At 48.2% G+C, this 27,370-nt stretch overlaps 1 protein-coding gene across 1 annotated transcript; it reads left to right on the plus strand.

Moving 5' to 3' along the window:
* Positions 1 to 18,237: 18,237 nt before the first annotated feature.
* CMTM3 (CKLF like MARVEL transmembrane domain containing 3) lies at positions 18,238 to 27,222 on the plus strand. Its single transcript, XM_058527963.1, has 6 exons — positions 18,238 to 18,472; positions 18,764 to 18,984; positions 22,382 to 22,537; positions 23,570 to 23,665; positions 24,069 to 24,189; positions 26,081 to 27,222. Exons 1-6 carry the CDS (start codon positions 18,343 to 18,345, stop codon positions 26,122 to 26,124), a joined length of 768 nt encoding a protein of 255 aa, XP_058383946.1. The 5' UTR covers positions 18,238 to 18,342; the 3' UTR covers positions 26,125 to 27,222.
* Positions 27,223 to 27,370: the final 148 nt, after the last annotated feature.

Below are 27,370 nucleotides of genomic sequence, written 5' to 3' on the forward strand. Positions count from 1 at the left end.
TACAGAGTGAGAGAAATAGCACAAAGACATTATTGACAGGAGAACAAAACCAAACATCAAAGGCCAACCCAGAAATTAGAAAACAATGAAGCAGTAGCTTCAAAGTTCCAAGGGGACTAGCAATTAAATGGAAAGGCAAAAAACAACTTTTTTTTTTCCAGGTAATGACTCCAAGATCACCACTGACAAACACTTGCTAAAAAAAAAAAACAAAGCCATAATGTAGCAAAAAATTATTTTAATTCTAAGGAGAATTCCTTTTGTTGAATCCCATATTTGGCTATAAAAAAAGCAAAGAGAAGAAGATGAAAAAAGAATTACACTTCAGCCTTAGGCACATCAACTTAATTTTTTTTTATTATGGTAAAATACACACAAAATTTACCATTAATGACATCTAGGACATTCACAGTGTTGTTCAACCATCACCACAATCTAGTTCCAGAACATTTTCATCACTCCAAAAGGAAGCCCTCTATCTGTTAAGGAATCACTCACCATTCCTTCCTCTCCCCAACCCCTGGCAACCATTAACCTCCTTTCTGTCTCTATGGATTTGCCTACTCTGGGTATTTCATATAAATGAAGTCATACATTATGTGGCCTTTTGTATCTGGCTTCTTTCACTTAGCACACTTTCAAATTTTGTCCATGTATAGCATGTATCAGGACTTTGTTGCTTTTTTTAAAAAAGGATATTTATGGGGCCAGCCCCATGACGTAGTGGTTAAGTTCTGCCTGCTCTGCTTTGGTGACCTGGATTCACAGGTTCAGATCCCAGGCATGGACCTACACCATTCGTCAGCCATGCTGTGGCAGCAATCCACATACAAAGTAGCGGAAGATTGGCACAGATGGTAGCTCAGGGACAATCTTCCTCAAGCAAAAAAAGAGGAAGATTGGCAGTGGATGTTAGCTCAGGGCAAATCTTCCTCAGCAAAGAGGGAAAAAAAAGGATATTTTAATTTTTTATTGAGGTAAAATTTGCATAATATAAACTTAACTGTTTTAAAGTGAACAATTCAGTGGTATTTAGTACATTCACAATATGTTCAACAACCACTTCTACCTACTTCCAAAACATTTTCATCACTTCATTCCTTTTTTGGCTGAATAATATTCCATCATATGGCTCTACCACATTTGGTTTATCCATTCATCCATTGCTGGACATTTGGGCTGTTTCTAGCTTCTAGCTATTGTGAATAATGCTGCTATGAAGTTTCATGTACAAGTTTTTGTTTGAATAGGTGATTTCAATTCTTTTGGGTACACGTCCAGGAGAAGAATTGCTAGATCAGATGGTAAGTCCATATTTAGTTTTTTGAGGAACCACCAAACTGTTTTCCACAGTGGCTGCACCATTTTACTTTCCCACCAGCAATGTACAAAGGTTCCAGTTTCTCCACATCTTCTCTGACACTTGTTATTTTCCTTTTTTTTTTTTAATTAAACCCTACTGGGTGTGAAGTGCTATCTCATTGTGGTTCTGATTTGCATTTCCCTAATGGCTAATCATGTTGAGCATCTTTTCATATGCTTGTTGGCCAGTTGTCTATCTTCTCTGGAGAAATGTCTATTCAAGTCTTGGCCCATTATTTAATTGGGTTGTTTGTCTTTTTGTTGTTGAGTTATAAGAGTTCTTTATATATTCTGAATACTAGACCCTTATCCGATATATGATTTGCAAATATTTTTCCTATTCTGTCTCTTCACTTTTTTTTTTTCTGTGAGGAAGATCAGCCCTGAACTAACATCCATGCTAATCCTCCTCTTTTTTTGCTGAGGAAGACCAGCTCTGAGCTAACATCTATTGCCAATCCTCCTCCTTTTTCCCCCCCAAAGCCCCAGTAGATAGTTGTATGTCATAGTTGCACATCCTTCTAGTTGCTGTATGTGGGACGCGGCCTCAGCAAGGCCGGAGAAGCAGTGTGTCGGTGTGCGCCCGGGATCCGAACTCGGGCCGCCAGTAGCAGAGCGCATGCACTTAACCGCTAAGCCATGGGGCAGGCCCTGTCTCTTCACTTTCTTGATAGTGTCCTTTAATGTGCAAAAGTTTTTAATTTTGATGAAGTCAATTTACCCATTTTTTCTTTTGCTGCTAAGGACAAGGGAATCTTAGAATTCAAGAAACAGTGGTGAGCAAATAACTCATTAGAACTTAAATCTAAATAATTCTTAAAATGAAAAAAAGAAAAGCATCAGAGACCAAAAAACTCAGATAAAGGAGAGACAGGAAAGGTATTCAGGGAGAAAGGAAGTGACAATGCATTAAGGTTTTTATCTTATTGGGTAGAAGATATACATATTAATTAATTCTATATGTGTAAATTTAATCATGGAAAGCACAGAAAAAGAAAACGTAACTTTTAAATCACTAGAGCAAATTAAATAGATAAAATGGAATAATCTAATTAATCTAATGGAAAAGAGATCTGGCAGGAAAAAAAACATGTAAAATCGAATTTTAAACATAAAAACTCACAATAAATGTGAATAATTTAATTTTTCCATTAAAAGATAGAGATTATCAGTTTAAAGTTTTTAAAATCCAACTTTATATAAGAGATACACCTAGAAGAAAATGACACAAAAAGGTTGAAAATAAAATTATTTTACAAAGCCAGATCTGGGGAAGATGGAATGGGCATAAACTACCTTATCTCTCCCACTGAATGTGATGAAAAACCTTGGACAGAGTGTGTGGAACAACTCTCTAGGGTTGCTGAAACGTAAATAGTAGCAAGTACTTTAGAGAAGGAGATCAGAACTTAAAGTACCACTGAACCAATAGTGAATTTCTCATTTCTGGTATCTCCTGGCCTGGACTCACAGGCAGTACAAAATACAGAACTATGCACTGGGTACAGACAGAATTCCAAGGGAAGCCCTCTATTCCTAGTTGTTATGGACTGAATGTTTGTGTTTCCCCCTCCCCAAAAGGCTGAAATCCTAACCCCCAGTGTGGTTGTATTTGGAGATGGAGCCTCTAAGAATGAAATTAAGGTTAAATGAGTTTATGAGGATGGGGCCCTCATCTGATAGTATTAGTGTTCCTATAAGAAAAGACAACAGAGAGCTTGTTCACACTCACTCTCCACAAGTGCAGAGAGGAAAGGTCATGTGAGGACACGGTGAGAACATAGCCACCTACAAGCTAGGAGGAGAGCCCGCATCATAAACTAAATTTGTTGGCACCTTTATCTCAGACTTCTAGCCTCCAGAACTGTGAGAAAATAAATTTCTGTTGTTTAAGCCACCCAGTCTGTGGTATTTTGTTATAGCAGCCAAAACAGACTAACACACTAGTCCAAGGAGCAAGAAACGGAGTCTTGCGAATCAGGAAGAGTGGGGTGATTCCTTGGGGGTTTTGTTTGTTTTTACTATCCTCTCTCACCCCAGCTCCCAGACAACACCATGGCATCAATGGCAGTGATGGCAGCAGCTGAACAAGCAGGAACTCAAAACTCCAAGATAGGGAAAGCTTTCTCTCTGACCAGAAGAACTGTGGTCTCAAGAGTGTGGTGGAAATCCTTGGTTTTTTTCTCTCTGTATCAGAATCAGTGGCAGGAAGTATGAAACAGAGTAGAGAAGCTAAAGCCCCAGCTTTCTAGACAGAGGACCCCTAGGAACTTGAAAGTTTCAGAGAGAACATGGAGAGGAGAGAGCTCAAGAAAGAGATCTCATCAAGCTGTATATGAATTCCTGGGATCACCGCCAAGCAGTGAATGCATGGATTTGACCCTAGACAGCACACCAAAGGCATGGAGAAGTAATCTACAAGGTATGCCATGACCCAGGTCCCACACTGGCCACTCAGGCACACACAGGACAGGTCAGAGTAGCACTGAAATGATAATGGATAGGACATCTAGACAAGATCAATGAGAATATAGAGGACTTGAACAACACTATAAACCCTCTAGTTCTAACAGATGTATATAGAACACTACACCCAACAACAGCAGAACACACATTCTTCTCAAGTGTACATGGAACTGTCTCTAGGATAGACCACATGTTAGGGTGCAAAACAAATCTCAATCAATTTAAAAACACTGAAATTATACAAAATATCTTCTCCAATCACAATGGAATGAAGCTAGAAATAAATAACAGGAAGAAAACTGAAAAATTGACAAGTATGTGGAAAATAAACAACCAATGGGTCAAAGGAGAAATTAGAAAATACTTACAGATTAATGAAAATAAAACACAACATACTAAAACTTATGGGATGCAGCAAAAGCTGTGCTCAGAGGGAAATTTATAGCTATAAATGCCTACAATAAAAAGGAAGAAAGATCTCAAATCAATAACCTAACTTTACACCTTGAGGAGCTAGAAAAAGAAAATCAAACTAAATCCAAAGCTAGGAGAATAAAAGAAATAATAAAGGTTATAGCAGAGGTAAATAAAATAGAGAATAGAAAAACAATAGAGAGAATCAACAAAACCAAAAGTTAGTTCTTTGAAAATATCAACAAAATCAACAAACTAATGACAAAGAAAAAAAAGAGAGAGAAGACACAAATAACTAAAATCATAAATGAAATTGAGGATACTACTACTGACCCTACAGAAATAAAAGAGATTATGAGATAATTCTTATGAACAACTGTATGCCAACAAATTAGCTGAAATGGACAAATTCCTAGAAACACACAAATTACCTAAACTGACTCAAAAAGAAATAGAAAATCTCAATAGACTTACAATAAGAAAAGAGATCGAATTAAAAAGCTCCCAACAAATAAAAGTCCAGGACCAGATGGCTTCACTGGTGAACTCCACCAAACATTTAAAGAAGAATTAATACCAATCCTGCTCAAACTCTTCCAAAAAATAGAAGACAATGAGTTAGGAAGGGAACACTTCCAGCTCATTCTATGAGGCCAGCATTGCCCTGATGCCAAAGCTAGATGAAGACATCACAAGAAAAGAAAACTATGCACCACTATCCATTATCACTATAGACGCAAAAATCCTCAAGTAGCAAACCAAATCCAACAGCATATTAAAAGGATTATACACTTGACCAAGTGGGATTTATCCAAGAATAGCACTTCAAAGCTTTTGAAAACTGAACTGACATTGGAACCTCAGTCCAATGGTGGGTAAGAAATTGTGGCCTGAATCTAACAAGGTTGATTGCCTGCTTTAAAAAAAATTCTCTATAGGAGTTAAACAAACCCAAAGTTCATAACATAGTGTTTGAAATGTCCAGGATACAATCAATAATTACTTGACATATGAAGAACTAGAAAAATGTCAACATCTTATGAGGGAAAAGACAATCAACAGACAACAACCCCAAGAATGACACAAATGTGAGATGATTAAACAAGGACATGAAAGAGAATATTATAACCATGCTCTAAGAATAAATCAAATAAATGGAAAGATAGAAAGTCTTAGTGGAGAAATAGAAGATATTAAAAAAAAGAAACAAATGGAAATTTTAAAACTAAATACAATAACCAAAATAAAATACTCACTGGATAGGCTTAATAGCAGAATGAAGATGACAGAGGAAAGAGTTAGAGAACTTGAAGCAATAGAAATTATCCAATTTCAACAAAAGAGAGTAAAAAGATCAAAAGAAATGAACAGAGCCTCAGGGACTTTAGAGACAATACCAAAGGGTCTAATATTTGTATTATTAGATTCCTAGAAGGAGAGGAGAAAGAGTGTGGTACAAAAAATTTTGAAGAAATGATGGCTGACAACTTCCCCAATTGGCAAAAGACATAAATTTAGAGATTCAAGAAGTTCAGTAAATCCCAAACAGAATAAACTCAAAAAATCCATGCCCAGATACATCATAATCAAATTTCTGAAAACTGAAGATAAAGAAAAAAATCTTGAAAGAAGCCAGAGAAAAATGATGCATTACTTATAAGGAAACAACAATTTGAATGACTGGGGGTTTCTCATCAGAGACCATGGAGCCCAGAAGGAAGTGGCACAGTTTTCAAGAGTTGAAAGAAAATAACTGTCAAACCCAGAATTCTATACCCAGTAAAAATACCCTTCAGCGATGAAGGCAAAATAAAGACATTCTCAAAAAGACGAAAACTAAGAGGATGCATTGCCAGCAGATCTTCTCTGAAAGAACTGCCAGAGGAAGTTTTTTAGGACAGAAGGGAAACGATACCAGAGGGAGACACGAAACTTCAAGGATGAAGGATGAGCAGCAGAAATAGTAAATATCTGAGAAAATTAAAAACAGAACTACCATCCGATCCAGCAATTCCACTTCTGGGTATATATCCAAAGGAAACAAAAACACTGTGTTGAAGAGATATCTGCACCCCCATGTTCATTGCAGCGTTATTCACAATAGCCAAGACATGGAAACAACCGAAGTGCCCATCAACAGATGAATGGATAAAGAAAATGTGGTATATATACACAATGGAATATTATTCATCCATAAAAAGGAAGGAAACCCTGCCATTTGTGGCAACATGGATGGACCTTGAGAGTTTTGTGCTAAGTCAAATAAGTCAGACAGAGAAAAACAAAGACTGCATGATCTCACTTATATGTGGAATCTAAAAAAAAAAGAAAAAAAAATGAAAGCCATAGAAAAAGACATCAGATTTGTGGTTACCAGAGGCAGGGGATGCAGGGTGGAGGAACTGGATGAAGGTGGTCATAAGGTACAAACTTCCAGTTATAAGGTAAATAAGTACAGGGGATGTGATGTAGAACACGATGACTGTAGTTAACACTGCGGTATGGTATATTTGAAAGTTGCCAAGAGAGTAAATCCTAAAAGTTCTCATGAATTTTAAAAACATTTTTTTCTTTATTTTTGTATCGATATAAGATGATGGATGTTAACTAAACTTATTGTGGTAATCATTTCACAATATATGTAAGTCAACTCCTTATGCTGTACACCTTAAACTTATACAGTGCTGTGTGTCAATTATACCTTAATAAAACTAAAAAAAAGGAAATAGTAAATATCTGGGGAAATAGAATATTCTTCTCCTCAAGTTCTTTAAAATACGTTTGATGTTCGAAAGCAAAAATCGTGACATTACTTGATGGGATTTCCAATGTATGTAGATGTAACACATATGACAACTACAGCATAAAGAGGGGAGGATAAAAGAACCTGTATGGTGGTCAGGTTTCTTCATTGCATTTGAAGCGGTAAAATGTTAATTCTAAGTAGACTGTAAAAAGTTAAGCATGTACAGGGGCCAGCCCGGTGGCGCAAGTGCTCTGCTGAGGCGGCCCAGGGTTCGTCGGTTCGGATCCCGGGCGCACACCAACGCACCGCTTGGCAAGCCGTGCTGTGGCAGCATCCCATATAAAGTGGAGGAAGATGGGCATGGATGTTAGCCCACGGCCAGTCTTCCTCAGCAAAAAGAGGAGGACTGGAAGATGTTAGCTCAGGACCGATCTTCCTCACCAAAAAAAAAAAAAAAAAAGTTAAGCATGTACAGTCATGTGCCGAATAACGACATTTCAGTCAACAATGGACCACATACATGGCAGTGGTCCCATAAGATTAGTACCATATAGCCTAGGTGTGTAGTAGGCTATACCATCTAGGTTTGTGTAAGTACACTCTATGGTGTTCGCACAACGACGAAATCACCTACAACACATTTCTCAGACTGCCCGATGTTAATCAATGTATGACTGGACACTTTTATGGACCTTTCTAAGTCTAGGATCCACCCTTCACTCCCATCCCCATGAAGCCGGGTCTTCTATCTGCTGGGCCAGGGAGGAAGAAGAACAGCCTCACCCCATTCTTCAGGGCTTAATTGCTGGTCAGAGCCCTGGTGGGGGTTGGGGTTTTTTTTGTCTTTTTTGTGTGTGTGTATGAGGAAGATTGGTCCTGAGCTAACATCTGCCAATCCTCCTCTTTTTGCTGAGGAAGACTGGCCCTGAGCTAACATCCGTGCCCATCTTCCCCCACTCTATATGCGACACCGCCACAGCATGGCCTGACAAGCAGTGCGGCCGTGCGCGCCCGGGATCTGAACTGCCGAACCCCGGGCTGCCGCAGCTGAGCACACGCACTTAACCGCCTGCGCCACCTGGCCGGCCCCTGAGGTTGGGGTTTTTTTGGAGGTGGGAATGTTAGTTGAATCTCTGTTAGACAGGGAAGGGCCTGACAGCTGGATCTCTGTCAATTCTTTTTTTTTTTTCCTTTTTGTGAGGAAGATCAGCCCTGAGCTAACATCCGCGAATCCTCCTCTTTTTGCTGAGGAAGACTGACCCTGGGCTAACATCCGTGCCCATCTTCCTCCACTTTATATGGGATGCCACCACAGCATGGCTTGATAAGCGGTGGGTTGGTGCGCGCCCGGGATCCGAACCCCGGGCTGCCACAGCAGAGGGCGCGCACTTGACTGCTATGCCACCAGGCCAGCCCTCTGTCGATTCTTGGGGAAGCTCTGGCCTAAATTTCAGTCCCCAGGCCCCTGCCTATGTCTATGGTGAGTCCAAGGAGGCCAGACCTAGGCAGGCAGACCCCTCGCCCACCTCTGTCATGGCAAGGTCCCCTGGGTGGGGGGGGTCCTCTGCTGGGAGATTTGAGGGCAGATGCATCCCAAGCTCTTGTGGGAGCCAGCATAAGAATGGATGGGGCCTGTTCTTCAGAGATCAAGGCACTTAGAGTGAGAGCCCAGCTGCTTAGATTCTGTGCCTCTGGGGAAGGTGAGACTCCTGGGGTAGAGAATTCTCAAAGCAGGGTCTCTGTTATTTAGACCCCCATTCTGGGGGACACGTCTGCTTTTCTGCTCCCTCCCCTCCCCTAACCTAGACAATCTGGTCTGTGTGCTGGGAGGCAGTTATATACCCTCCTCTGCAGGGGCAGATGAGGCCAGGGTGGGGAGCGGGAAGAGAGACACAACTTTCTTTTGGTTCCTTGGAGGTGTTCTATTCCACTGCCACAGAACCTTGGCACGGGCCCTTCCCTCTGTTTGGCACGATTTTCCCTTCTTTCTCGTCTCGTTAACTCCTATTCCCTCTTCAGATCTCTAAGTGTCACCTCTGCGGGGAAGTCTTCCCTGGCTCGTTAAATCCTCCCGTTACAGGTTCATTTATTTGTGTGATTATTCACATTAAGCAAATAATCACGAGGGCCTGGTTTATTCACGGATGTATCCCTACCACAGAGTAGTGACTAAATAAATGAATGTTCATTTCGAATGACTGATGTGGAGCTGAGCCAAGAGTATCGTGGGGGAGGAGAGACTGGCCCGGGCAGACAGACAGACAAAGCCATAGCTCTCTCAGGCAAGTTATTTTCTCTCTCGGACCCTCCCTGTTCTCCTCTGTAATGATAGAGTGATGACAGTCCCCAGGGCACAGGGCTGTGAGAGCCTGAGTAGCTGCTGGTAAAGGACTTAGCACGGCTAGCACTGGCCCACAGAAGTGTTCAAACAAGTACCTCCTCCCTCACCTCCTTCCCACGCGGCTCACTGAAGGCCGCAGGCAAGACCTGTTATTGAACATCTGAGAGCTCATGGACTATTCTTGAAAGCAGCTCAAGGCCACTGAGAGAGCCCAGGTTTAGAGGTAACAGGCCTTGAGTGACAGTCCCAACTCCACTGCATCCAGCTCTCTGACTTTGGACCAAGTACTCTCAGCTTTGGTTTCCTCAAATGTATCATGGGAGCTCTCCATATCCGCCTCACACAGCGGTTACGGTGATTCTGTGAGCGCTCATCTCACCTCCAGATCAGAGCTCAGCACCGGCAGAAGCCACGTCAGTTTCCTGCCCTCCCTTCCTCCGTCTCACTCACTCCCTGTGAGTGGGGCAAAGCGCCACCTCTCTGAGCTCTGGTGGTAATACACGCCTCACCAAGTTGTAAGAATTGAGAAATACGGGTGAGAACCCTTCATAAACCAGGGTGCTCTAACCGAGTGAGGAATTACGATGTCTGCTCCTGCCTGCCTGCGACCCCCACCTGTCCTGTGACCCCTCCTGCCAGGCCACCTCTACTCAGCGACCCCACAGATAGTTCAGGCTCCTCTACCAGAGTAAAGGCTTCATGCACCAGGGCCAGACTCATGCCCCCCACTGCCTGGGCTTCTGCTTAGCCCTGGTGGCCAAGTCCAAAGGTGAGCAGAACCCAGGGGTCCTGGAGGGAGAGAGAGATCTCAGCCAGCCAGAGATCCTGTGGCTGTGGCCCCTGGCTGGGGCCGAGGGTGCTGTGATCAGGGTGTGGGCTGGAGGAGAGTCTGAGCCCATGGCGGGTGGTCGGGGACCCTGATAAGCAGATTTGGGGCTATCAGCTGGGGCCCTTCTGCTTATAAGGAGCCTGCGGGGCCACAGTAGGCCCTGAGGACACATCCCACCCAGGGCTGTCTCCTGGATGGCTGCTCTCCTATCCCTCTGCCTCCCAAGAGCCCTTAGGGGAGTTAGGATGGAGTCCTTCTCCCTTTCTGCAAGTCACATGGAGATTCTGCCCCTCACCTGGCCAGCGTGGGGGTGAGGGACACAATTCACGTCCTTGGGCCCAGCTTTGCATTCTAACAGCTTCTGCTTTAGACCAGGAGCTTCACTGCTCTCCTGAGGCCGGGGTGGGCTGGTCTGGGACCTCATCCTTCTGATGTCTGATTCCAACCCCTGCCACTGCACCTGTAAGCCCTCGACTCTTGTTTAGAACTTCTTTGGATGAAGTCCTTAAACCGTATGGTGAATGACGAAGTTAAGGATGGTCACGTCTCAAAGAGTCCTTCAAAATCGTGGAGCTCAAGTCCCTTGTTTATGTAGGAGAAGAAACTGAGGCCCAGAGAGGGGGAGAGAATTTCCAAAGCCTGAAGGTTTCCTCTGCCAAGCATCAGGGGACCCATGGCCCTGAGAGGAACAGGAAGGCAGCAGCAGATACGCACAGATACACACATGCACACAGCACACGCGTATGATAGCCACACAGACACACAACACATGGAGAGTCACATTTAAAAGATAGATTCAGCTAAAATGACTCTTAATTTTCTCTTGGTGTTGCTTTACTAAGTTTCATGAAGTTGACAGTATTGTACAAAGATAAAAGAAGGACAAATAATATGATCATTCAATGTCTCACTCACAGCAGTCAGCAGCAAAACTCATCCTGGAACCAAGGACTTTGAGAAGTTCTAGGAGGTGCTTGCTCTCCTGTTTTGGTTTAGATACAGGGGGCCCAGAGCAAGAGCCTGGAGTGGTTCTAGGAGCTGACCAGGCAGGAAAAGAAAAGTTGGAAAACTGTCCAATCCTTCCTCTCCGTGGGACAGACTGGGGCTTGAGACCTGGGGGGTCTGTCAGAGATGACTGCTGGTTGGTTCATCTTGACTGGCCTGTGAAGCTTCTCCTAACCTGCCCTGACATATACCCGCCTAGGTCCAGGCTTTGCACCTGCTCCGTTTTCTTCATCATACCGTGAGAATTCATCTGACCCCTTATTTGTCCCCAACTACTTCATGAGCTGACACCTTGTCTGATTCTTCTCTGTGGCCCTACCACCCCTCGTGGGCCTTATCCTGGGAGGTGCTCAGAGAAAGCCTTACACTGAACAGATGCCAACTCTGCAGACAGTACCCAACGCATGCTCAAGTCCTCCTCATGTTCCCTCACCCTCTCTATGACTTTCAGCCCCACAAGCAAGTGTACGTGTTGAGCAATGAACCAAGATGCAGTGGGGTCCTAGCAATGGCTTTCCTGGGGGCTTTGCCAATGTCCATCAGCCTCCCAAAGATGACTGCCTGCCAATTTTATAATAGAGAAACTGAGGCTCCAGGAGGAAACACGTGGCCTTGAGTCACATGGTAAATCAAGAAAAGAGGCAGGACTAGAACTCTGCTGTCCAGACTCTAGACCCCAGGCTCTGTGCACAAACCTGCTATGAACCAGGTTGATTTTGTGTGTGTCTCTGTGAGGTCTTTTTGAGTTCCAGAGGCAATGGATTCAGACCTGAGTTTTGCTATTTGCCAGTAACGTGATTCTAAGCATATTGCTTACTTCATCTCTCTGAGCCTCAGTCTCCTCATCTCTAAAATGGGGATGACAACACAGTCATGTGCCCCATAACAACATTTCAGTCAATGACGGACCACATATATGACGGTGGTCCCATAAGATTAGCACCATATAGCCTAGGTGTGTAGGAGGCTATACCATCTAGGTTTGTGTAAGTACACTCTATGATGTTCATACAATGATGAAATCACCTAATGATGCATTTCTCAGAACATATCTCCATTGGTAAGCAATGCATGACTGTATATAGTAATCCCTATAAAAAACACTAAAAAACTGGACAAAGAGATAGAGTAAAAAATTCAATAGCTAAATTATAATGGAATATGAAAAAGTATTCAAATAATCCAAAAGAAGGCAAAAAAGGAGAAATGAGAACAAAAACAGAAGAAACAAACAAAACAAAAAACAGTAGACCTAAATCAAATATACAAATAATTACATTAAAAGTAAATGGTCTAAACACACCGATTAAAATACAGATTGTCAGATGGATTTAAAAAAAAAAAACCCAACTGTACGCGATCTGCAGGAAACCCACCTTAAATATAATGATATACATAGATTTAAAAATAAAAGGATGGGAAAAGATATTCCATGCAAACACCAATTAAAAGAGAACTGGAATGGTTATATTAACATCGTACAAAGTATAAAGCAAAGAAAATCACCAGGGATAAAAGGAACACTACGTAATGATAAAGGATCAATTCACCCTATGAAGATATAACAATCCTAAATGTTCCTAACAACAGAGCCTCAAAATGCATAAAGCAAAAACTGATAGAACTGAAAAGAAAAATGGATAATTCCACAATTGTTGTTGAAGATGTCAACTTTTTTCTCTCCGTAATTGATAGGACAGGTATACAGAAAATCAGCAAGGATAAAGAAGAACTAAACACCACCACCAATCAACTGGACCGAACTGGCATTTATGGGACACTTCACTCAACAAACGCACTTTCTTTTCAAGTGCACATAGAGTGTCCACAAAGATAGACCATATCCTGAATCATAAAACAAACCTCAATAAATTTAAAAGAACTGAAATACACAAAGTATGTTCTCTAACCGAAATGGAATTAAACTGGAAATTAATAACAGAAAGATAATTGGAAAACCTCTAAATGGTTAGAAATTAAACAACACAGTTCCAAATAATTTGTGGGTCAAAGATAAAAATCTCAAAAGAAATGAGAAAGTATTTTGAAGTGAACAAAAATGAAAATACAACATATCAAAATTTGCAAGGTGAAACTAAAATAGTACTTAGAGAGATGTTTATGGCATTAAATCTTATATGAGAAAGGCATAAACAAGATACGCCAGATAAATGCTAACAAAAAGAAAGTAGAAGAGGTAAAATCAATATTGAATGAAATAGAATTCAAAGCTAAAAGCATTCACAATGAAAAAAATGAGAAATTTTATTAAGATAATAGTTAATAAAAACTTACTATATGCCAGGCACTGTTCTAAGATATTTACATATAGCAACTCATTTAATTCTTGCAATAATCATATGACTTAGTTAATATTATTATGCCCATTTTTGTGGATGGAGAAACTGAGGACAGTCAAGTTAAGAAAGCACTAGAACCAGGAGTTAAAACCAGGGCTTATGCTCTTAATTGCTACACTCTACTGAACAAAATATATGTTAACTTTTGTTCATCTAACACCATAGCTTCAAAACAAAACAAAACAAAAAACTGTTAGAAATGCAAGGACAGAGTAACAAATCTAAAACTTAGTAAGTAGCTTCAATGTACCTGTTTTAATAAGTCAATGTATCAAGTAAAAAAAGGATAAATATACAGAGGTTTAAATTACATAATTAACAAGATATATAATAGATACACAGATAAGTTTTGCACCCAACCAAGAGAGGATGTTCAGTCTACTTAAACACACATGGAATATTTATAAAAATTGACTATCTATTTAGGACACAAAGAAAATCAAAACAAATTCCAAAAAGCAGAACATAACAGACCTATTTTCTGAATAAAATAAATAACAAAATTTGAAATTAACCACAAAAGTATAGCCAAAAACTTACCTTTTTTAAAGTACACTTTTAAATTACTCTTGGATTAAAGAGGAAATTAAAACTGAAACTACAAGCTAACGAGAAATGGATAAAAACTAGAGCAATATTTTTGGGATGTGTTCGAAGTGGTCCTCAGAGAAAAATTTATAGCTTTAAATACCTCCTTACAGGGCAAAAGGGATAATTCGGCACATGTGTGTGGTGATGGGTTGTAATTAGTATTTGGGTGGTGAACATGATGTAATCTATGCAGAAATAGAAGTATAATGATGTACACCTGAAATTTATACAATGTTATAAACCAATGTTACTGCAATAAACAAAAAATTTTTTTAAAAAATTAATAAATAAAAAATAAAAATAAATACCTCCTCACGGGGCCGGCCCCATGGTGTAGCGGTTAAGTGCGCGTGCTCTGCTGCTGGCAGCCTGGGTTCGGATCCCGGGCTGCACCGCTGGTCAGGCCATGCTGTGGTGGCGTCCCATATAAAGTGGAGGAAGATGGGCATGGATGTTAGCCCAGGGCCAGTCTTCCTCAGCAAAAAGAGGAGGATTGGCATGGATGTTAGCTCAGGGCTAATCTTCCTCACAAAAAAATAAATAAATAAAAAATAAAATAAATACCTCTTTAGGACACAAGAAAGACTTAAATAAAGGATAACATGAAAAATAAAATGAAACAAAAACTAGAGGTCAATTCTATCTGTGAAAATAAAGGCCAAAATCCCAAATAAAAGACTAGCAAAATGAATCCAGAGGTTTATCAAAGGAGCAAAACACCATGAGCAAGAAAGGCACATCCTAAGCCAGCCTTGATGGCCTAGCGGTTAAAGTTCGGCATGCTCCGCTTCAGGCGGCCCAGGTTCGGTTCCCGGGCATGGAACCACGCCACTCATCTGTCAGTCACCATGCCGTGGCTCACATAGAAGAATTAGCAGGACTTGCAACTACAATATACAACTATGTACTGGGGCTTTGAGGAGGGGAAAAAAGAGAGAGGAAGATTGGCAACAGATGTTAGTTCAGGGCGACTCTTTACCAGCAAAAAAAAAAAAAAAAAAAGGCACACCTCACAAATACAAGGATGGTGAGCATGAGGAGTATCGTTACTGTCATTCACTGCATTTATAGATTAAAGGAGAAAAACTGAAGATTCTAAAAGAAAAAATTCTGTATGGCAAAAATGCAAAGAAAATGACAAACCAAGAAAAAAATACTCATAACTCACATTTCAGAAAAAGGACTAATTTCCTGAATATATACATTCTTTTGTATCAATTTTTTAAAACCAATAATTAATAGAAAAATATACAAAGTCAGTTCTCGGAAAAAGAAATGCAAATCACTCTTACACATGAGAAAAAAAAAACGCTCGATCCACTCATAACTGGAGAAATGCAAATGAAAACTGCCCAAGAGATCTTGGTTTCCTTTTTTTTGGGGGGGGGTGGAGATCAGCCCTGAGCTAACATCCATGCTAATCCTCCTCTTTTTGCTGAGGAAGACCAGCTCTGAGCTAACATCTATTGCCAGTCCTCCTCCTTTTTGTCCCCCAAAGCCCCAGTAGATAGTTGTGTGTCATAGCTGCACATCCTTCTAGTTGCTGTATGTGGGACGCGGCCTCAGCATGGCCGGAGAAGCGGTGCTTCGGGGCGCGCCCGGGATCCCAACCCGGGCCGCCAGTAGCGGAGCGCACGCTCTTAACCGCTAAGCCACAGGGCCGGCCGGGACCTTGGTTTCTAAACAGCATTCTCCAAGAAAAAGAACCGAAGCTTCTTGGAGATGCTGCTGATTCTAGGGCTGGGATGGGAGGAATACAAAATGAACCTGAAGCATCTTCGAGTGTCAGAAAATAAGGAAATGGAAAAAAAAAAAAGCGGCGCACGTTAGGTCCACAAGAGCCCCCCTGAAGGAGCTCCTGATGGCTGAAGATGGAATGACTTAACCAACAAAATTAAGCACAACAGTATTTAACTCTAACTCAAAGAATAAAATAATTAAGTGGAGGAGAATGGAAAATGTTCCTTATACAGGGAGTGTAAAAGGAGTAAGCCACCTCCTTCACTCCATGGCAGCCATTTCCTGGTGCCATCTTATGTGACAGGCTCTGGGCTGCGGCTGGGCTGTAACGACGGACCCAGGGGAAGCTCACAGCCTGCGGTGGGATCGACAGTGCTCACGGGCCTCCAGTCACCTCCCACAAGGGCACCCACCTGGTTCCACTTGCCCTCTCAACCACTCGAGTCAGTCACCCTCTTTTCTTTTTTCTCAGGACTCTTTTAGTAAACTGAAATATAAATCACATGAAATAAAATGCACCAATTTTAAGCGTACAGTCTGATGTGTTCTGACAAATGTATGTCCCTGTGTAACCACCACCCCAGTCAAAATAAAGAACATTCCAGCACCCCAGAAAGTTTCCTCCTGCCCCAACCCTGGTAACCACTGATCTGATTTCTGTCGTCAGAGCTTAGTTTCGCCTGTTCTAGAATTTCATAAAGATGGAATCATACAGTATGTGTACCCTTTTGAGTCTGGCTTCTTTCATTCAACATAGCATCTGCAAGATGCATCCATATGGTTGCATTCATCGATGACGTATTTCTTTTTATTGCTGACAAGTATTCCCCTGTATGGATGTCCCAGAGTTGGTTTGTCCCTTCACCTCTAATGAACCACCTCACCAGGGGGTTTCCGGTGTCAGCTATTAACAACAGAGCCACTGTGAACATTTATGTACAAGCCTTTCTACGGACATGTGCTTTCATTTCTCTTGGGTAAATACTAACGAGTGAAATGTCCGGCTCATAAGGGAGGCCTCTAACTTCTTAAGAAACCATCAAACTGTCTTCCAAAGTGGTGGGAACAATTTCCAGCCCCATCCGCAGCGTCTGAGTTCCAGTTCTCCACATCCTCACCTGCGCTTAAACAGTAGCATCCCCTTTTATGAAGCCATGTTAACAGGTACAGGTACAGCCTCTCATTGCGGCTTTCATTTGCATTCCTGGATGTCTAATGACGTTGAACATCTTTTCATGTGCTTACTCAACATTCATATATCTTTGTTAAATTGTCTGTTCGCATCTCTGGCCCATTTTCAAAATTCAGTTATTTTCCCCTTGTTATTGAGTTACAGTTTTGAGCCATGTTTTCATTAACACAGACCAGAACCAGGTCATCCTCTGTTCTAACCCTCACCTGGACTCCTCCCAGGGAATTTGGAGTAAAATCCAAACCCCAGGGTCTGGTCCTCCACAATCTGGCCCTGCTCCCTGGCCCTTGGCTCAGTCCTTTCTTCCACACAGGCTGCCTGGCCGCCCTTTGAACCAGCCAGACATCTATTACTAGGAATCATCTTATTCAGGATTCTCTGGGCACGCTTAGTGTTTACCTACTCCCCCAAAATAAGCTGGGGCTTCCCTGCATCTCGGGCTTCTGGTACTGCTGTTGAATGAATAAATAAATGAGTGAATGAATGCCTCTTATCTAGCTGGAGAGGTCAGCAAAGTCTTTTCTGAGGAAGTGACACTGCATGATGATCAGAGAAGAATAAAGAGGAGTTAATCAGATAACAAGGTGGAGAAAGCATTCCAGGCAGAGGGGTCAGCATGTACAAAGGCCCTGTGGCAGGAAGGAGCATGGTTTGTTCAAGAAACTATAAGAAGGTAGATGGGTGGGAGAGACAGGGAGGAGAGGGCAGCAAGGGGTTATGGTTTTAGTCTCTAAACCAAGACCGTGAGCAAAATGGGAAGCTCAAGGTTTTGGGGTGAGGGGAATGGAGGTGATGGTGATTGAGGATTTAAGCATTCCTCTGGCTGCCAAGAGAGGAAGCAGAGAGGCCTCTTAAAGACACCTTGACAACAGTCCAGGGAGGCGTCAGGAGCGGTCTGGAATCCAGTGGAGGCCGGGGCGGTGGTGAGCGGACAGAGATCAAGGACAGCTTTAGGAGGTGAAGATGTGCAGGCCTGGATTGGTGGCGAAGGTGAGGGAGAACAAGGACACTCCCCCCGCCCCCAGGGTCTCTGGCTCTTGGGGTGGAAGGATAGATGGCAGTGCCCTTGGCAGAGGTGAATGTCATGGGCTGGGCTGGGCTGGGTCACACCAAACTCCCAGGAGGCTGGGCTGGCCACGGATGGGAGGGGTGGCCGGGGAGAAAGAGAGAGGGAGTGGGCTGGGGAGCTGACAGGCCGTCAAAGCCGCAGGAGGACGAGACAGAGTATAAAAGAGGCAGAGAGAGAGAGATCTCTTGCTGTTTGGACGCCTAGGTTCCTGGGTCCCAGACACGCGCATGGGCAGGAAGCTAGCTAGACCAGAGCCAGCTAGTGTAGACAACCCATCTGTGCGAGCAGAGACTGGTGGGAGCTCCGACGGGGTGTTCAGGGACGGCAATAAGAAGGTTTCCAGCCGCCAGCACAGGGGTGAGGGGAGAATGCGGGGGTCTGAGGAGGCCCCAGGCCTTGCGCGGGCCCAAGCAGCCCGGACAGCCGGGTCGAGGGGAGGAAGGGAGGAGGGGGAAGAAGGGTGGAAGAGGGGCAGGCGGGGAAGAAGGTGAAAGAGGGGAGGAGGGGAGGAAGACAGGAGGGGGCAGGAGGGGAGACCGGGGAAGAGGGCGCAGGAGGGGAGGAGGGCAGGAGGGGCGGGGCGGGGCGGGGCGGCGGGGGGATGCGCCCCGTGCCGATCCGCTCTCGCCTTTTTCTCCTTCCGCACAGGCTGGGTTTCCGCTTCCCTCCCGGGCGCGGGGACAGAGGGAGCGAGACCGAGCTTCGGCCCGGCCGCCGCCGCCATGTGGTCCCCAGCCCCGGCCCCCGACCCGGCCCCCGAGCCTGCCGGCCACTCCGGGCCCGACGCGGCGGTGGCCGGGCTCCGCGCCCTCCTGCCGGCGCCCGCCTTCCTCTGCTCGCTCAAAGGCCGCCTCCTGCTGGCCGAGTCGGTGAGTGCGCGGGACCCCCGCCCCCGGGCCATCGGCGGCGACGAGCCGGATCTGCAGGGGCCGAGGTGGGGCCGGGGCGCGGATGCCGCCGTCTGAGCCCCCCGTCCCGGCGCCCGGCCGGCCGCCCCCTCTCCGAGCCCCGCGGAGTTGGGGAAACTGCCCCACGCTTCGGACGGGCTCGCTGCAGCTCAGCGCGAGTCAGAGGCGAGGCGGGCTCGAACCCAGGGCGTCCCGGTCCTAGAACTCAAAGTTGGGGGCCGTAGGGAAGCCTGGGGAGGGGTCCCGGCGACGCGGCGGCCGGGCCCCTGGAAGCCAGCCCGTCGCTGTGTGACCTCGGGCGCCTCCGCCCTCTCTGGGCCGCGGGGGCGGGCTGCGTCCCCGCGTCTTCTGGCCTCCATCGCGGGGCTCGGCTCCGAAACCCGCCCCCCCCGCCACCCCGGCTGGGCCCCGGCAGCACTCAGCCCGCTCGGCCCTTAACGACCCCCGGGTCGGGGGCAGGGTCTCTCTCCGCGCCCTTGCCCACTTTCCTGGGCTCTGGGGGACCGGCCGGGGCTCGAGCTGCGGGGCGGAGGCAGGAGTGGAGTCCGGCCAGCCGGGAGCGGGGACAGCGGAGAGTGGGAAGGGGGCCCCCGGGATTGGGTGAGGCCCGGGCCGCACGGTGGGGGCGCGCGGGCAGCCCCTCCACCCTCACCCCCGGCTGCGGGGGGCGGGGGCCCCGCGGGGTGACTTCATCCCCCTCCTCCCCGCCCTCGCTCGGATCCAGCCGCCCCGCCCCCGCTGAGCTCCTTCCTCCTTCCCGCAACCCCCGCCCCGGCGGGCAGGCCTTTGTCCTCCGGACGCTCCGAAAACCCCCGCACTGTCCGCGTGTGCAGTGGGGAGTTGCTGCTGGGCCTGCAGGAAGGGAAGAGGAGGAAGAGGCCGGGCAGAGGGGAGGCCGGATGAGGGAGAACACTTGTTACTTAGGTCCACGGCAATATGACAGTCCCTGTCGTGAGTCCAACTTTACAGACAAGGAAGCTGAGGCCCGAGCGTCCAGGGGATTTGACAGGTGGGTCAGCTGAGGGCCGGGTGACGTCAGGGACGGGGGTGGGGAGCAGAGGAAGGAGGATTCTGCCCCAGACCTCTCCTTTGTACCGCCCAGGGCAGATGGCAGGAGGCGGTCCTACACCTCTTCAACACCCAAGTGAGGCCCCAGGGCCCAGGACTCGCAGCCCACCTCCAGGGAGCGCCTCCTGCTTGGCCACCCCAGTCTCTCCCTGGAGACTGATGGGAGGCACTTTTGTGGAGAAGCCTTGAGTCCACCCCCTCAGGCCCGCCTCATGGGTGGAGGGGTGCGGGCCAGGGCATTAGAGGGGGCCCTTGGGTAGCTGGGTCTAGGAGGATGAAGGGGGGAGTAAGGAAGGGTGAGGGGTGGACACTCAAGACACAAGGGGAGCCACTCCAGGTCACTCCTGCCGCCCTCTGGTCACCTCTGGCTGCCCCCAGGCCCAAGTGGGGAGGCTGACATGGACGGGAAAGAGGAGGAAGTGGCCACCAGGAGTCAGGGAATGAGGAAACAGGAATCGAGAGGGGGATCCCCAGAATCAGGCCTTGGGGGGGGACAGGAAGGGACACGAGAACAGCCCTCGGCAGAGGAAGTACAGCAGGGGCCGTGGACAGGGCTGGGTCAGGGTCCCATGGCCTTGCCTTCCTGGGGGACCCTGGCAGCCTCTCAGCCCCTCTCTATGCTTCACTTTCCCATCCGTTCAGCTGGGCTCGGCGGCCTCCATGGCTGTGCTCAAGGCAGATGTGGGTGCCCTGGGGACTCCCTGGGATCTCTGCAGCTCATTTGTCTGCTGCAGCCACAGTGCTTCCTATGGGGCCTCTGGGTGTCCCCTGGGCCCCACTCGGAGCTACTCAGCCACAGACGTGCTCAGACCTGCCCACAGTGACAGAAACCAGGACAGATAAAGGTTAGCACCCACAGGGCAGGGTTGCTTAGGAACTCTAGTTGTGGGGGCAGCCAGCCCCGGGTTCAAATTCTGGTGCCCTTTTATTAGCTGCATGACACTGAGCGAATCACTTCACCTCTCTGAACCTCAGTCTCCTCCTCTGTAAAGTGGGCTGTGAGCCGCGTGTGGTGCATGGGTGGTTGTGAGGATCGGAGGAGATCCCACAAGCCTCAGCGGGCACTGGGCCAGGGAACAGCCCCAGCATCATGGTCTGCGGAACTAACGGGGGGAGGGGGCTTACCATCCGCCAGCGTCAGTTCCGACCCCCACTGTGTGCACAGGGCCATGGAAAACAGCTTGTAGTTCCTCAGTCCAGCTCGCCCCACCTTTCACAAAGGGTGGAGGGATGATGCTGCAGGACCTGAGGTGTCAGTGTCACCACTCCCGCTCCGGGATGTTTTTTTCACGCTCTTATGAAAATTTGCAAATATATGAAAAAACTTAGAGTATAGGTGTTATGCTGTTGACACCTACATGCCCACCACTAGACTGTGCAGTTAACACATGCTGTATTTGCTTCATCACATATCTTATCCCTCTAGCTGTCCATCAATGCATTTTACTTTTTGATGCGTTCAAAATAAATTGCAGACATCAGTATATTTCAACTCTGAACACTTCAGCTTGCATATCATTAACTAAAGTTTAGGATTTGTGTATTGTCTTCCAGGTAAAATTTATATTCAGTGCAAAGTACAAATCTTGGGTGTTGGGTGTAATTTTTTGAGCCTGGTTTCTGCTTCGTGGGCTGCCTTTGAAGCTGCTTAAGTTTTTTTGTGTGTTTTTTTTTTCTGTGAGGAGATCAGCCCTGTGCTAACATCTGCCAATCCTCCTCTTTTTTTGCTGAGGAAGACGGGCCCTGGGCTAACATCTGTGCCCATCTTCCTCTACTTTATATGGGATGCCGCCACAGCATGGCCCGCCAAGCAGTGTGTCGGTGCACGCCGGGATCAAACCGGCGAACCCCGGGCCACCGCAGCGGAGCGCGCACACTTAACCGCTTGCGCCACCAGGCTGGCCCCCTGAAGCTGCTTAAGTTTGATTTACCTCTGTTGGACACTGTCTGAGCTGGGTGGATTCTGCCAGAGACCCTGCTGAGGTGGGGGTGGGGGACCTCCTGGGGGGCTGGACACTCATGGGAGGCTGGGGCTTCCTGATTGCATCCTGGCAGGGAGCTGGCATGGAGTCAGGATGCAGGGCCATGCCCAGAGCACTGAAGGCAGCCCGAGTGTTGGCCTGGGCCACATGGCGGGGTTCTAATCCTGGCAGCTGCGAGACTGTGGGCAGGTGGCGCCCCCTGCGGGACCCCCCTCTGTTCCTGACTGCAGGGCCTGTCTCCGGAGAGCACCGAGCACCGGTTGAGCGGCTGTGCAAACGCTCTGACTTCTCCCTCCCCCACCTCCCAGGGTCTCTCCTTCATCATCTTTGTCTGCTATGTGGCATCCACAGCGTCTGCCTTTCTCACGGCTCCTCTGCTGGAGTTCCTGCTGGCCCTCTACTTCCTCTTTGCTGGTGCCATGCAGCTGAATGACAAGTGGCAGGGCTTGTGCTGGCCCATGATGGTGAGAGCTGGGGCCCAGGAGGAACGGGTGGGCTGGCCATCACAGAGAGTTGTCGTGCATTATCGCCTTCACCCTTTCTTCAATGCCATGGAGGGGCTGTTTGCAGTTGGTTGGAGCCAGAGCGGTAGACCTGGCTTCAGATGATCCAGGGCCCCCCCACTCAGCAGCCATGTGACCCAGAGCAGGTTGCTGCACCTCCAGGGCCTCCCGTGTCCCTCTGTGAGGCAGAGAACCCCAAATGGCGCCCTCATCTCTGGCCACCAGGTGGCACTGGTGCTCCCAGCTGGACCTGTGGGAATGAGCCTCAGCAGCAGGAATTCAAGCCGTTTCCACATGGACAGAGCAGGTTGACTGAGGACTTGCAGGGCAACTGTTTTATCACCTGAGAGGGCCCGGAGCCCCGCCTCAGACTTTGCTGTATGAAATGGGTCAGAGAGCAGGGAGAGCAAAGGCTGCATTTGAACCCTGGTCTCTTGAGTTCATATCCAACAGTCTGCATGATAGGCTGCACCCTGTGTCCCCATTTTAGGGACAGCTAGGCAGAAACCATGACACATAAATGGATCTGCCACACGTATGTGGCAAAGCGAGGTCCAGGGCCAGCTCTCCCCATTGAAGAGCCACAAGGGAGCAGATAACAAGGTTTCCAACTTCTCCCTCCTGGCCAAAGGGGAGATCTGCAGCCGGACCAAGTCACGGGGCGAGCTGCAGCCTGGTCTATGCCCTGCTGTCCACCAGGCAGAGGCTGGCAGCACGCAAGAGGCACCTGGGCAGGGGCAGGTGGGAGAAGGACCAGGGAATGCAAGTGGGGGACAGAGTGGGAGCCCCATGGACGCTGGACCTGGGGGCCAGGTATGTGTCCAGGCTGCCAGGCCCATCCTCCTCTGGGAACAGTGGGATTCCAGCCCTGTGCATGCCACTTGGTGCCCTTCTGAGCCCCTCTCCCCTGCCTTGGCTCCCAGCTGGCCCCCTCCATACTGTGCCCCACTCCAGGGAGCTCAGGGCAGTGTGACCATGCCCCTCTCTCCCCAGGACTTCCTACGCTGTGTCACAGCGGCCCTCATCTACTTCGCCATCTCCATCACAGCTGTTGCCAAATACTCGGATGGGGCTTCCAAAGCAGCTGGGGTGAGTATTGCCCTATCCCTGGGAGAGGGGTGCCCAGTGAAGGCCCCCTTAAGTCACCTCACCCCTCCTGAAGCCCCAGATGCCTCTCAGGATACCCACTTAGCATCTGGAGCACATTCTGTCCCTGCTTAGGCCCCTTGGGCTTGCATGTGGATCTCAGCAATTCCAAAGTCCTCTTATTGGAGGTTTACTCTGCCCCAAGTTTTGAAAGGCTGTTTGCCAAGTCAACAGCTCTATTTGTCATTAATGGGAGGGGTCTGTGCCTACGAATCCCAGCTGCTTATCCAAGCAGATAAGAAACTCTGGGGCTGCACCCCCCCATTCCCAGGCTCCTGGACCAGGGACTCCCAGCTCCTGATGATGTGTCCCGTCCACCCTGTCCCCTATCCCACGTATCCCACAGGTGTTCGGCTTCTTTGCCACCATCGTGTTTGCAGTTGACTTCTACCTGATCTTTAACGACATGGCCAAATTCCTCAAACAAGGGGACACCGCAGCCGAGACCACAGCCGAGAAGGCAGAAGGTGGGTGGCCACCCTGTGGTTTCCACCAGGGAACCCAGCTGATAACCCCAGGCCTCTTGCTGCAGGGGCCCTGTTCTCCCTTGGGGACACTTGGCTGGTTTGAGGCTGGCGTAGGAGCGTTTCCTTTCTCCCCACCAGCAGGAAGCGTTTTCACAGCCTAGTTCTCATATCCCTTCATGCAGCAGTGATCATAAAGCTGGTCCCCTCAGAGGAGCACAGGGCTCCCCAGGGCCTCAGCCTTTCCAGCAAGGGCCAGCTGAGGGCACGTCCGGCACCTCCCGCTTGGTGAAACCTTCCCTGACGAGCCCCCAGGGCAGCCATTCACTCCCCCTCAGCTCCCTGGGCACAATTTGCCTGCCATGGCTTAAGGGCCAGGGAACCAAGCTCCCATCCTTATCCGCAGCACCCAGCAAACCCAGGCGTGTTTTGCTGTTTATACACAAGGAAAGTGCAACAGCCATTCTGGCCCCTCAAGTCATCCTTCAGTTCAGAATGGCTGTTGTGCCTTCACCTGATTTAAAAAAAAAAGAAAGCTGCAAGTTGGATGGCTGGTTTTTCCATCTGTGACAACACAGCCATACCAACTCCATACCAACGTGTCACATTCTTGGGGTGCTGGTGCCCGGCACGGGGAAGGGGCGTACGGTGGGGGCCCTGCAGGGGTGCAGCTGGAGGGAACAGCTGGTTTGGAGCTTGCAAGCTCCCTCAGGCTTTTCTTAGCCACAGCCTGGGAGCTCCTGCCCAGGGAGGCCACCAGAGGAGGTCCCTGCCCAGAGGGGCAGGAGTTGCAAAGCCAGTGGAGGCTCCAGCACAGAAATGCCAGGAGGCCCAGTAGCTGAGCTGGGACGGAGGGCCTGGCTCCATGGCTCTGCGGCCTGTAGGCCATGTCCCTACCCCACCCCCTCTGCACCCCTAGGTGGGCTTTCAATGGAGAGGCAGATGTCAGCTCCCAGCAACTGAGCAAATCAGATGTTTGGCTCAGCACCAAACTCACCCCAGCCTGGTGTCCCCTGATCCCTCCCAGGCCCTTGTGTCAGCCTCTGTTGACCCAAAGACCTGCTGAGGCTGCCATGTGCTGGGTCCTAGGGACATGCAGATGGGCAGGGCCAGACTACCTGCCCTCAGGTAGTTCAGCCTAGATAGGGGTCAGACCCAGAAACAGTGGTCATGTACACACAGGGCACATACAGGGGCAGGAGGAAGGAGCAGATGTCAACTACAATAGCAAAACAGGAGCTAGCAGAGGTGGGGATAAAGCAGCTGAGGGAGGGCCCACCCTGTGTGCCAGCCAGGATGTTGTGGAGGCGACCCGAGAGCTGCGTTTTGATGGATGTGTAGGAGTGTGCAGGCAGAAGAAATAGGGCAGGTAGAGGGAGGAGGACAACAGAGTATAAGGAGCCGGTGCTTCCATCCAGGTGAGATGCTTCTCTGGAACAGGTGGTTGTGTCCCCATGAGGATCAGCAGTAACGTGTGGCTGGACAGGGGGACAAGGGGAGCTTTGGAAGGGCCTGCAGGCCGTGCCTTGGAGTTGGGATCTCCCCATCGTGCACTTGCTGTCCCCAGGCAGTACCCAGCCGGTTAGGTTTATGAACCAACAGAAACCGTCCCTCTGCTAAAAACGGATGGTGGGCTCATCTTGTCCCATCCCATACTGCAGCTCCCCACCTCCATGTGGACGCACCCTGGAGGTGACAGCAGCTGCCTGTGGAGGGTCCCAGGCACGGGGCTGGCCCTCACACCAAGCAGAGACCACCAACACCACAGGCAGCCACAGGAGGGGCCTGAGCTCGGGGCTCCAGCCGACAGCCTGGCTGTGCCTCCCCAGAGACGGCTCCCAGGCACCACTGGCCCGGAAATTTCTGCCAAGCATCTTCTTTGTTTTCCTTTCAGAAGAGAATTCCTCTGACTCCGACTCCAACTCCAACTCCGACTGAAGGCCTGCCCTGCCCTGGCAACCCAAGCCACGTGGGCCTTTACTGGAACATGGCCAGGGGACCGTGTGTCTTGGGAGGGAGGCTGTGACATATTGAGCAGCAGTGGGAGTTGCTGGCGGAGCGGGCCTCCTCACAGCCCCAAGGTGATGTTGCTGAGCCCAGCATACAAGATGGCACCCCATGGCCTAGCACTAACTACTCTTGCACAGGAGGGCATCTTGAATGTTCTGCCCCTTTTCCCCACGCCTGGCCCACAGACCTTAAGCCCTTAACCTCTCTGCCAAAAATAAGCACAAGGGGAGAAGCAGATAGAGCCTTGTTATCCCCATCACAAGAAGCATTTCATGCTTGAGGGTTGGGGGGGACACCATGCAGGGCCAACCTGCCACGCCCAGTGGATTTTGTCTGCATTAGTGCCCCTGCTCATGTTGGGCACTTGGTCAAGAATGATCCTTCCAAGATTCTTTTGTTCAAGGAGCACCAGTTCCCTCTTCATTCTTGAAGAAGGGAGGAAACTGACCTTTGCCCTATCATCTAGGAGAGAGTGGGTCTCAGTGCCCATAACTGACACCTCACACCCTTGGAGACCATGTCATCTTAGGGTGACATGACTATTCTGGGTCTAAGACTGTTTCAAAGTAACGCTCCGAGACTAGCTTACTCAGTCCAAAAGATCGAGGGTACCAAAGGATGAAACGGCAGGGACAGCATCCTGGGTAGCTGGGCAGGCCCAGCCAAACCCTCTCTCTCCCTGGGGTGACGCCAGCAGGTGACGGGTTCTCAGGCACTCAGGACAGTGTGCTTCTAGACACCAGAGCAGGTCTCCTGACCGCCTCGAGAGAGACAAGACGTGCCTTCTGTGTTCACCTAAGGACCTAGGCTGTGTATATACCTTCAGTGGGATTTTATAACTTTATATAATTTTTTTTTATACAAAAGCAGCTTCTTAAATTGCATTTCCTGTGACCCAAGGGGACTCATGAATGAGCCAGAGTTCTGGACCCATGTTATGGGCATTTGTAACCTTTGTTCTTCTTTTGCATGTGAATCTCCTACCCTGAAAAAAGCCGTAATGGATTAAACCAGACTGGCTCCCTGCTTGGAGTGTGCGTGTTTGAACAAACCTTACATCCCCTGCCCCGAGCAGTGCTGTCTGGTACCATGCTTCAGCCCAGCACATACGAGGTGAATCCCGACAGCTCAGGTGTCAGCAACAGTACATGTGCACTTGCTCCATGCCAGGTCC

Source organism: Diceros bicornis, chromosome 32 (genome assembly GCF_020826845.1).
Source record: "Diceros bicornis minor isolate mBicDic1 chromosome 32, mDicBic1.mat.cur, whole genome shotgun sequence".
NCBI lineage: Eukaryota > Metazoa > Chordata > Mammalia > Perissodactyla > Rhinocerotidae > Diceros > Diceros bicornis.